The sequence below is a fragment of the Macrosteles quadrilineatus genome, unplaced genomic scaffold (genome assembly GCF_028750875.1).
Source record: "Macrosteles quadrilineatus isolate MER2022 unplaced genomic scaffold, UCM_ALF_1.0 Scaffold_21__1_contigs__length_2333173, whole genome shotgun sequence".
In the NCBI taxonomy this organism is placed as follows: domain Eukaryota; kingdom Metazoa; phylum Arthropoda; class Insecta; order Hemiptera; family Cicadellidae; genus Macrosteles; species Macrosteles quadrilineatus.
Genome location: NW_026542614.1, coordinates 1,916,599 through 1,929,523, shown reverse-complemented (window position 1 = coordinate 1,929,523; position 12,925 = coordinate 1,916,599). Strand labels below are relative to the sequence as shown.

Below are 12,925 nucleotides of genomic sequence, written 5' to 3'. Positions count from 1 at the left end.
GTACGCAAGAGAAACCTACTTAGTGGATTCACGACTATGTGTCTTTTAAATTATATTATATTTATTATTTAATTAGAATAAATTTAATATAATTTAAAGACACATAGTCGTGACATTTTCCTCAAGTCCACTGCCGCCATTGCAAGGGGTAGTTCCCTCCCTGGCAACCCCAGCGTAGCGTGAAGCATAATTATATTCTGTCACGACATTTTGTAATGTAGACGATCGTTGGTATTAAAACATTGATTGTTGGCGTCGCAATGAAACAGGCACATGATGTAAAACTTTACAGACCAACTGGATTCTTCTGAACTCTTATAGCATCAGTTGGGTAATATCTTAATCCTTTTGTTGAGAGCATAGCTTGACTTATTGATAAGTAATCAACGTCATTCTATATCTTTGGGTGGTAAAGTAGATTTTCGTTTTCTTCGAGTGAATAGTTTACTTACATTACGAAATTGAATATGTAGGCCCACTTACTGACATCTGTTAGTCTGTTTTGATATAGTAAAATTTGTTTAGTAAGAACTCTACAACTATTGGTATTTTTATGTTTTGAAGCTAATTGTGTTCTATTTGGAAGTTCAATTTAAAACAGCCGTGGCACCAATAGCCCTACATAACGCAAGATCTACAGTATTGTCAACATAATAATTGTTACAGGATCAACTGTGGAGGCTAAAATTACATTTAATAATATCAAAATATTATGAAGAACAAAGTACCAAGATAAAATCCTGTTTCTGTTTCTAATTTAGAACTTATTAGGAACATATTACATGATCTCTGGTAACCTTAATGGTGATAAGTATGTAATAACAACTCAAGATGTAATTTAGGTAACCAAACAAAATCAAAAAACATTATTCGAAGGAACATAGTTGATAAAATCACTGTACCGTTATCATGATCCGGTCACATCTGAAATGAACATTTCCTAGATTAATTTAAAACGTCTAGATTCTGTCCAATCCATATAAATCCCAAAGTACCCAAGAACTCTTGAGAAAAGTCACACCCCCATAAACCATATACTTATGGGTTTATCATGACGATAAACCTTGCACAAAACTATCCATTATTTCATAAATTGCCCTTTAAGGTCGTAATTCCTTTCTAAAGGGAACACCTCAGCTGTACTTATTTGTTTGTTATTCTTTTAATTTATTGCCTTATAAAAATCAGGTGTGATTATTTGTTTATTTATTATTTTGAAAACTGAGTTTATTAATAAACTTTGCCTATTAGACACAGTAAAAAAAAACTTAAATTTATGATATAAATAACATGTAACATAGATTAATAACGTTGTCCATATAAATGATTTTGAATGATTTTACATGATTCTTTTAGCACTTTTATGACTATTTCATTTTTTAATTTTGATGGAAGATTATATGGTAATTTAGACCAAAGTTCATTTTTTAAATAAATCCATGTGTTGCTACTAGGCACTTCTTTGAATAATTCTATTCCTCTACCTTTACATGGTAATTTAGACCAAAGTTCAATTACTATGTATTCTGTTTTGTTTATTTCAGCTTAACTTAACCAATCAATCAATTAATACTTATGAAGTCAAACGGGGTGAAACCCGTGGGTAAAAGCTAGTTAAAATAATGATATTTTAAATAACTTCTTGATCAGCATTGTATGTGTAATTCAATTTATGGAAAGAAAACAAAAATACTTTCTACCACCACCTACCTTCTTTTAGATGTATTACTGGAGTCTATCCACTTTGTCTTCTTGTTCGGCCCCTCGGTGGTTCCTTCTCCCTGGTTGGCGAATCTGACATTCCTGCGGGTTAAAATTTGTGCGCATCAGAATATACAGGGTGGTAAAAAAGTCCCTGGACAGTTAAATATTTTAAAAAATAATGAAGATAGAGCTACAATACTTGGTACAAAGTTACAGGGCATAAAACTCTATTTTAACACATATTCAGTGATCCAATAACTCTTCAGGGGGACGGCCCACAAGGAGTCGGAAGAAAATCTTAAATGGAAGCATAGGTCAATATGCACATCAAATTAAAGGTCTTTTTTAAGTAGAATACAATGCCGCAAACCGCACTTCAAAAGGTTGATGCTGCGCAAAATGACAGTTGTTCAAAGATTCATTTAATTTACATTGCTATTATACGCTTTCTCCTCAGGGGGCACAGCCCTAGGAATCGGAAGAAAATTGTTAACGTAAAAATAGGTCAATATGCACATCAAATTAAAGGTCTTCACTTGTAGATTACGATGCCGTAAATTCAAGCTCAAAAAAATGCCTGAGTAAAAAATGGCAGTCGTTCAAAGATTCAAAATGGCGGATTCAAGAAATCTTTGAACATCTGCCATTTTGCGCAGGATCAACCTTTTGAAGTGCGGTTTGCGGCATTGTATTTTACTATAAAAGACCTTTAATTTGATGTGCATATCGACCTATGCTTCCATTTAAGATTTTCTTCCGACTCCTTGTGGGCCGTCCCCCTGAAGAGTTATTGGATCACTGAATATGTGTTAAAATAGAGTTTTATGCCCTGTAACTTTGTACCAAGTATTGTAGCTCTATCTACATTATTTTTTAAAATATTTAACTGTCCAGGGACTTTTTTACCACCCTGTATATACTAGCTTATATACACACACACATATATATATACGTCCATGAACGCGATAACTTGAGTAATCTTAGTCAGATTTTAATGAAATTTTGTTGAAAAGTGTAAAGCGCGATAACTTGAGTAATCGATAGCGGAACGACACCGCAAGCCCGTGAGCAAATTCTCGATCAGAATTTCGTTATCACCGGACTTGTTACCGACTTCCGAAATAAAAACAGAACCATCTTGTGAGTTAACAATATTAGTGTAAACTTATGTTGGAAGTGTTATTATTTTCATTTATTTTCTGCCAATCTTTTAGTTTATGATCAAATTCTTTCAACCTATTTTAGCAAAATAAGTTTGTATTTTCAAGCCTTCCTAACTATGATAGGAAAATCTACAATCAACACTTTTGACAGATACACAGTTTATCATCATCTGAAAATAATGTTACCCCTCAAGCAATTCTTTATGACCAAAGTTATTGATTATTAACAACTTCGTAGTATTTGACCTTTCTGAAAACCACTTGTAAGATCTTCATGGCTAGGACTCCTCGGACTCATACTGTAGATTTGTGGTATTTGGGCGAATATTGTGTCAAAATAGTTAAAACTCTTTTTACCAAGTTTCAGCCTTCTTTCGAATGCCATATTTAAAGCACTAGGAGCAAAACTCTAGAACCCTGAAGTGGGCACAGCTGATTTACCATCACTACTAAAGCATGCGTCTATCCATGATGATGAGCAGATAACTCAATAGAATAGGAAGCAAACATAAAATTTTATGTCTTCTGAAAAATGTCACACTATACACCGTGACTAAAATGTTGGTAAAAATTGTTTAGTCTTTTTGACACTTTAATTAACCAAGGAACACAAATCCTATGTATTTATATTAATTTTAAGAGAGGTGATTGAAAATTTCACTGCAAAACTTACTACTATATAACATAGCTTACTTTTCATACTTTTAATAAACATCAAACTAAGAACAATGAGTAATGTTTGTAGGAATCATTGGAGTCTAAATGGAGCTTAAAAGCATAGACAAAACGTCAGCCGTGCTGCGGTTAGCATAGGTTCTGGCGTCGCAGTTCCACCGCTGTAAGCGCCGTGTATTTGCGTTGTACACGCTACGTAACTACACGGCGCTCCCCAGAACCTATGCTAATCGCAGCACGGCTGACAGTCTATATTTCATTCTTTTTGTCTATGTTAAAAGTAAACACACGTCTTATCACAAAGTAGAATAATGATGATGAATGCTTCTATTCCGTTACAGAGGGATCTTGAGGTTCGGGTTGACTTTGGCACAGTTCTACAAGTGGAAGATCCAAGGCGGAGGAACGGCTCGTATCTTCTCCACCAATGTTCGGAGACATCCCAACAAGATCGCCTTCCACTTCCAAGACCAATCTTGGACGTTTAAACAGGTTAATTTTACTGTATTTATAAACACAGTTTCTAGAAGTATCCACTCAATTAAATTAAAGCTAGGATAAGAATGATAGAACTACTTACGTACTGCCTTTTGTACCAATTTTATACATTTTATGGTTGCTTGTGCCGATTCAGAAAGAATTACAAACAGTTTTTTTTTTAATAAAATTAGCCATTTAAAAAATTACCTTAATATGTCGGGAATAAACGTATCTGTCTCGCACTTAAGTCCAAAATGCTGACTATATTGGTCTGGCTGGCAAGTGCTGGGTTGACTAGTAACACACCTTTTGACCGGTCACACTACTCTGCACCACTATGTTCAGTGTAATAGAATATCTTATTACCTTCAATTCTTAACACATCAGACACTTTATACATTTCATCAAGTCGTTGTGTAACATTTTATGGCAAAACACCATCTAGTCAAAACTTTTCCGCTAAACTGAATAAGATCCAATTACGTCAGATAAGCAGGATTCTTTCAGCAACAAGTGTTAACAAAATGTCGTCCGTAGGTGGATGAGATCTCCAACCAAGTAGCGAATGTGTTCAAGAGCGAGGGGGTGAAGCGCGGAGACACTGTGGGGCTGTTGATGGAAAGCAGACCTCAAGTGGTGTTCTATTGGCTGGGACTGACCAAGCTGGGAGCAGTGACGGCTCTGATCAACACTAACCAGCGGACGACGGTGTTGTCTCACTCCATCAGTGCGGGGGCCTTCCATAGAATAATCTGTGGTACGGAACTACTCCATGGTGAGTTTACAAAATCAGCTGTACAAGACGAGACAAACATTCTTTGTTTACAATTTCTCATAGAAATTCAGTACAGTTTTCCAATGGTGTGATAGTATTTTATGGGTAGTGGTCTTTCCAGTGAAGAAACTCGTCGATGGTGCTGTTTATTTATTTTTTGTTCCTCTCTATGCCAGTGGCATTTTTGCAAAAGTTAAGTCAAAACCTTTTTAGGGGAACGGTCCAAACCCATAAAATTTTTAGTGGTTGTGCCGGGGATTGAACCCATCCCTCCGGCCACAAAGTCCGACACGCTAACCACTAGGCTAGCAACCCACCCTAAAAATTTAACAGCATATTAAATACTATAAGGATCCGGTGGACTACATGACCTAGGTTAATTACCTGTGGTCAGACCAACATGTTTGGAGGCGATCTGGAGGTTTAATTGGAGGCTTTGATCTCAGTAACAATTGGAGGCAAGAAATAAGCTACTTGTGGTAGGGAAAGGGGTGGTCTGCCAGGGCTGGGTGCTCATAGGACCTGTGATGAGTAGGGTGAGCACCAATGACTCAATCTCTTTCCGCTAGGTTTTGTAAGGTGGAGTTTTATTTAAAAGGGTATTAAGTCCATGCATTTAGTTCTTGATTCTGAAAAGAGATCAGTGTTGAGTTTAAAAAGTAAATTTGATAAGTTAGGAATCTGAATTGTATGGCGATATTTTATCTATAGTTTGATCTGCCTCCAATATGCTTCTCTTTCTAAACTGCATTGTATGGATTTATAATCCTATTTAAATTAGTTGTGCCAAGTAATGTTTACTTATCCTACGATAAATCCTGTTATACATGTTCATCCACATGTTTAAAAATAATTATTGAGTGGTGGTCGAGTGATTTTTCTTATATACCACAATACCAAAACTCTTTCTCTTACATATATTCTTTTTAATTGAGTGGAGCGAGCGAAGCTCTTTGAGATCGGACCTTATGCAAACTATGTAATCAATTAACTCAATAACGGCTGAACATATTGAATCCAAACTTACCAGGGGTATTGCGAGAAATATTTTCGATGTTTCGAAACAAACAAATTTCAATTTGATAATACCTGTACACTTTTAGACTGACATAAAATTTTCAATGTTTAACATTAGTCTTATGGGTTGCCATGATGGTTACGAGATAACAACGTAGATGTAAACAAAGAATCGTAGCGTATGCGACTCGACATTATGTACCCACGGGCACCTCAGCTTGCACATGCGCAGATGGCCTAGGTACAGTTCCTGGGATAACTGCTTGTAATTACAAAAGACAGTACAAAAGAAAAGGCGGTCTGATGAATACCATTAAGCATTGATTAATTCAGTACACAGATTCACATTACTAATTACTGTCGGCCTTATACAAGCAAATTAATTATTTTGGTGATTCTTATTTCTGTTAGTTTTAAAACAAATATTGCTTTATAACAGCAAAAGAAAATCTTCATTATTGAAAATTATAGAAACTGCATTTCCGAAGCAGGTATTCAGTATTTTCAAATGCTGATAACAGTAGCCTATCCTATATAAATACAGTTGCTAGGCCTGTACAGAAGTCAAGTTGCGACTATAGTAATTATTAAATAAATACCTAGGCTTATGTAGAAGTCCACTTTTAACTAAGGTGTGTAAATAATTGGCTAGGCCTGTACAGTTACGATAACGATGCGTAGGCATACTAGCCTAGACTACTAGGCCTGTACTGAATGAAGTTCAGTAGCGAACTTACAACTATTTAAATAAATATTTAACTAAGTTTGTATAGAAGTCCACTTTTAACTAAGGTGTGTAAATAATTGGCTAGGCCAGTACAGTTACGATAACGATGCGTAGGTATACTAGCCTAGACTACTAGGCCTGTACAGAAGTTCAGTAGTGAACTTAAAACTATTTAAATAAATATTTAACTAAGTTTGTTTAGAAGTCCACTTTTAACTAAGGTGTGTAAATAATTGGCTAGGCCTGTACAGTTACAATAATTATGCATAGGCATACTAGCCTAGACTGCTAGGCCTGTACAGAAGTTCAGATGTTAAAACTATTTAGGTAAACATTTAACTAAGCTTGTATTGAAGTCTATTTTTAGCTTAAATGAATAACAATAAATAGTCGTCTGCAAAGAAATACAGTTACGATTAGAAAGGTAGACCATTAATTAATTAGCCTAGACTGCTTTCCCTGTACGGGAGTACAGTTATAACTAAGCGTCATTTGATGATCGATATTCGTCCTTTTTCCCGTAATACGATTAATTATTGGAGCCAACAGAACTAGCATGTTGGCATTTTGATGTCAGGTTGGATATTTACTACAATCCAACAGGTTTTACATAAATACAACAACTCAACTACTTCCTTTAAACTGAATGGTGTCAAATGTTCTCGAAGGCAATTTCCACTAAATCTTGCCTGTGCGATTTCGGTACATCGCAGCCAAGCTGCATTCTGGTACTGTATATCAGGCTTTGGTGGACCTAGGAAAGTCAGAATTTTCCCGCGGCTTGACTCATGTAGCATTAGGAGTTATAACCATCAAGGGCTTGTTGATCGATCATTTTCTATAGAGAGAGTCGAAAGCATAAATAAGAGCAGTAAATGGCAAGCAAAGAAAAAGAGATTGAAAGACTCAAGAAAATTGCTTATAACTGTAGGCTTGAATAATGAGGTTTGTATTGATCAATAAAATTTACTTTTGTTTTTATGTCGTAATCCATAATATATTTGGTAACAAAAAATTTTATTTTTATAGAAGGTTATTTGTTTATATCGATGCTTGCTTACTCAGCTCAATTGGCGGACCTGAGGCCGCATGCCTAGTACATTTTTCACCCTAGGGAATATTTGTAGAACTTTGTGTAAAGTAAATGTTCTACAAAGTTGTATATTAAACACAACTTTGAGCATTTAATAATTTATTAATTTACTACTTTAATATTTCATCAGCCCTATTTTGTAAACACTAAAATCAAAATTTGTTCTACAAATATTTTTTTAATTTCCCCATACCTTGTTTGCAGCTCTGGAGGAGGTGTTGCCGGAGTGGCCCCAGTTGAAGGTGTACCTCACGGGTGCGTCGCTCTCACAGTTGCCCCCAGGCAGTGTCACCCTGGACACACTTCTATCGTCTGCACCCACCACACTGTCGCCCCACCACACTGCAGGGGTTGATATGAATGACAGCTTCCTGCTCATCTACACCTCTGGAACCACGGGTATGCCCAAGGCTGCCAAGATGACTCACGCAAGGTAAATATTTTTTAAATGTTTTTTTGCCTGACTTTGTTATCGAATAAAATAAGTTTTGACTACCAAGCAAAGGTATAGGTTTAATTTCTACTTTTGCCATCACCGAACAAGGCTAATGGAGATTGTAAAAAACTACTAAGGGCTGTATGTAAATTAAAATCTTCATGAACTGCAGATACAGCCAAGTTAGCTAGTTATAGTCTAAGACTCGCATTGTGCTCATAATTTCATCCTACTACTGAAGCTGGTTTCAAACCCTATGCAATGGCATCAGGCGTCTCGTTATAATAAGGAAAACGATATGAGGGATAATTGTTGTCCTTGCCAAGTATTAATCGAGAAGTAGGGTTCACCGTTGTCCTCAGTAGTCTTTTATAGAGGTTCTTACAAACTGTGATCTGCATGCAAAACTCTCCCAACATTGGTCTCTAGATCGAGCATTCCAACACTATAGAAACTCCGTAATCATCATGAAAATTGTTTACAACCACCTCTGAACCTCGCTCCTCATCCCTTATACAATTTTCCTTTGTAAAAACACCTTACCCCATCACTAACGTCATGTGAAGATAAACTTCAGTAGCGGTTGATGCTCACAGAAATCTAATTACATAACACAATTCTTACTTAGTGAAAAACAATTTTCCTTAAAATAATTTTTGGCTACTGTGACAAGACTAATCGTCACATCGGGCAAGAACTAGGAGAACTAGAATACTGGTAGATTAAGTAAAGTACATTCTGGATTGGCGCTTGTTGGATAGGTAATCTCCAACAACTCTGTCAATTTACATTGTATTTCAGATCTTATATGCTGTTGCAGGCTTTTCATAATGGCTAGAGGTATCTACAACATGATGTGGATGCACAGTGATGACGTGGTCTATGACAGTCTACTATTGTATCACTCAGCTGGAGGTTGTCTAGGTGTAGGCCAAGCTTTACTGAATGTTCTCACTATGTTGTAGGTTGTTCATGATGGCTAGAGGTATCTACAACATGATGTGGATGCACAGTGATGACGTGGTCTATGACAGTCTACCATTGTATCACACAGCTGGAGGTTGTCTAGGTGTAGGCCAAGCTGTACTGAATGTCCTCACTATGTTGTAGGTTGTTCATGATGGCTAGAGGTATCTACAACATGATGTGGATGCACAGTGATGACGTGGTCTATGACAGTCTACCATTGTATCACTCAGCTGGAGGTTGTCTAGGTGTAGGCCAAGCTTTACTGAATGTTCTCACTATGTTGTAGGTTGTTCATGATGGCTAGAGGTATCTACAACATGATGTGGATGCACAGTGATGACGTGGTCTATGACAGTCTACCATTGTATCACTCAGCTGGAGGTTGTCTAGGTGTAGGCCAAGCTTTACTGAATGTTCTCACTATGTTGTAGGTTGTTCATGATGGCTAGAGGTATCTACAACATGATGTGGATGCACAGTGATGACGTGGTCTATGACAGTCTACTATTGTATCACTCAGCTGGAGGTTGTCTAGGTGTAGGCCAAGCTTTACTGAATGTTCTCACTATGTTGTAGGTTGTTCATGATGGCTAGAGGTATCTACAACATGATGTGGATGCACAGTGATGACGTGGTCTATGACAGTCTACCATTGTATCACTCAGCTGGAGGTTGTCTAGGTGTAGGCCAAGCTTTACTGAATGTTCTCACTATGTTGTAGGTTGTTCATGATGGCTAGAGGTATCTACAACATGATGTGGATGCACAGTGATGACGTGGTCTATGACAGTCTACCATTGTATCACACAGCTGGAGGTTGTCTAGGTGTAGGCCAAGCTGTACTGAATGGCCTCACTGTTGTTATCAGACCCAAATTCAGTGTTTCCAACTTTTGGACGGACTGCATAAAGTACAAATGCACTGTAAGTAGTAATAAAATCTGAGTCAGACCTAGTATAGCATTTTTTTCCCTCTAAGGTATGTTGAGGAGTTTTATTCAAATGTACAAAACTTTAACTCCTGAGACTTTACTTGGACTGTTTCAGTTCTCCCACTGCCCTTGGGGTTGTAGGGATCATTTATTTGTTCTTGATTTATTATACAATTTAGAAATGGTAACATTGACCATTATATTGGAATAGTCTACATCCTATAGAAAATCCTATATTTTGAAATATTTGGGAACTGTAAAATCAAAATTATACAGTAGAACCCCTCCTAGTTTCCGACCGTCACTTGTTTCCCGTCTGGGGTGATATTGCTGAGCGAGTTCGGTTAACCGAAAGGCTGATCACGGTTGTTGCCGTAATCGCAGCAGACGATCACCACTGTCGCCGATGACAGGTTTTTTCGCCGTCTCGTGAGACAATTACCGAAGTCGCGGAGACTGCAGGTTAAGCTCACTGGTGTTGCTGCGGTCGAGGGAGATGATTACCAATGTCATGTGGACTGCAAGTTACCCTCACGGGTGTTGTCGCGGTCGTGGAGACTACAATGTATTACCAATTATGTATTATGTAATTCAATTGGAAATCTCTTAGACCACAGGGTGTATTGGAGTTTTGTAGATATTTTCAGTTTATAATCAATCAATCAATTCTTTTAGACAGCGATAAATACTTGGTGCATATTTTAACCTGAATATGAGTGAACGAGTATAGAATAGAGTGAGATAATCTGTGTAACTTTCTTACTGACTGATCAGCTATTTCTGTAGCAGGATCATTTATTAAAAGGCCAATGATCAAGACTGGCAAGGTAAAGTTTTAAACCATCAAAAGGCTACTTACTTATCTTAAGATCAAATTACTAGGTGCTACCCACTCTGCTACCCATTCAATTGGAAATCTCTTAGACCACAGGGTGTATTGGAGTTTTGTAGATATTTTCAGTTTACAATCAATCAATCAATTCTTTTAGACAGCGATAAATACTTGGTGCATATTTTAACCTGAATATGAGTGAACGAGTATAGAATAGAGTGAGATAATCTGTGTAACTTTCTTACTGGCCGGTCAGCTGTTTCTGTAGCAGGATCATTTATTAAAAGGCCAATGATCAAGACTGGCAAGGTAAAGTTTTAAACCATCAAAAGGCTACTTACTTATCTTAAGATCAAATTACTAGGTGCTACCCACTCTGCTACCCATCTATAATCAGTTCAACGATGGTAAATATTTGTTGTGTGACTGTTAAATCCTAATGTACATGTGTGTTAGGTGGCGCAGTACATCGGAGAGATGTGCCGGTTCCTACTAGCCGCGCCGGACGCCGAGTGTCAAAAAAGCCATGCCGTGAGACTAGTGATGGGCAACGGACTGCGACCTCAGATCTGGCAAGATTTTGTCTCACGGTTCAATATCCGGGAGGTGGGGGAGTTCTACGGGTCCACAGAGGGCAACTGTAATATGAGTAAGTTGACGAGTGACGGTTAGTTTATTGCTAGAAATGATTTCCAAGACTTAGGTCTTGTGAGGCTCTTTTAAACTTTTGAACTTACGAGGTCAAATAAACCTTAACTTTCTGTGTAATAAAGAAAGCATCCCCGAATTTTTTAGTAAAAAACCTACCTTAAGTGAGACTTAATGGTCTTAGAAAGTCCAAACTAGAGCTTCCTATCCTAACCAATTACAAAATGGCACCCTGTCATATGGTAAATAATAAAAGCAATGCAATGTTGATACACTTTTTTTAATCTTCATGCATAGATACTTCTAATGAACCCAAACCTGGTGCACTGTGAAAGGATATGTGTTATATTTTTATTTTGTTGCCAGAACTACAGTTTTACCAACCGTCCTCAACTTTGCCAAAATGAACCTTGATCTTTTAATAATCAAACCATGTGTTTTAAGGAGTTTTACAAAAAAGTGAAAAAGAGTACTTTATCTTAAGAGTCCTTGGAGCCTAGACGTTCTAACTTGTAAAACATAAAAGAACTACAAAGAAAAATTCTAATCCCACAGTATACTAGATATTTAAATTATAATCACCTTAATTGGTGTTTGAAAAAAATATTTTTAGACAGTAAATAACCCTTCAGCAGCTGTTTGAAATTATCAAAGATGGCCGCTAGCCTCCAAGGACTCTTAATCAAGGCCAAGCTTATGGACAACAGGCGACATATGTATGCACATTATGACAGAAAACAAAACACAAGAGATGAAACATGGAACTAAACTCAGGGTAGTTAAAGCATGATAGGACCCTTAACATTCTGACTGAGTATAAGAAGATTTGGGGGATGATTTTGAACAGTGAAATGAGGTCAAGTCTGTTCCAAGAAAAACGTTTATGAACTGTGACTTTTATGACTTAAGCCTGGTAAAATCATAATCAGCTGAAGGAAACTCCTTTATGTAAAAAGTTTTCATTTCACACAAAAAGTTCATTTTAGCGAACTTCCATTCATTTCATTCCGTTCATTTTTTTTTTTAATGGTAAAAATTTGTTTTTCCTATTTTTGACCCTGAAAACATAATATTTTTCAATTCCTTTCTAAACTACGATGTAGAGCTTAAAATAACATGGGAATTTTAAATTGACCGATTTTTGGAATTTTCTCCGTAACCATTAGGTGCATAATAACGCTTCAATATACTAAATAATTTGTTTTTTTAAGCTCTACAAAATGGTTTGAAAAGAAATTGCTAAATTTTAAGGTTTTAGGTTCAAAAATGGGAAAAACCAATTTTTACCCCATAAAACCCCCCATAAACCCCTGTTCCCATAGTCTGATCATGCTGGTTCGCGAACTCGTTCGAATAAACGTAGTTTTACACGTTTGTACCAGATTTCATCAAAATCGGATGATTTTTGCTCGAGTTATCGCGCTAACGGACACATATATAAATATATATATATATATATATATGAATTTGAACGG

The 12,925-nt window shown here is 36.8% G+C and overlaps 1 protein-coding gene across 1 annotated transcript in view; it reads left to right on the top strand.

The window, feature by feature from the left end:
* Positions 1-12,925, top strand: part of LOC129005412 (long-chain fatty acid transport protein 4-like) — a 41,091-nt gene that overhangs the window by 7,385 nt on the left and 20,781 nt on the right. The window contains exons 2-6 of the mRNA XM_054434299.1: positions 3,884-4,034; positions 4,560-4,797; positions 7,839-8,067; positions 9,761-9,962; positions 11,259-11,451. Coding sequence (XP_054290274.1) covers positions 3,884-4,034; positions 4,560-4,797; positions 7,839-8,067; positions 9,761-9,962; positions 11,259-11,451 — 1,013 coding nt within the window. The remainder of the gene's footprint in view (positions 1-3,883; positions 4,035-4,559; positions 4,798-7,838; positions 8,068-9,760; positions 9,963-11,258; positions 11,452-12,925) is intronic.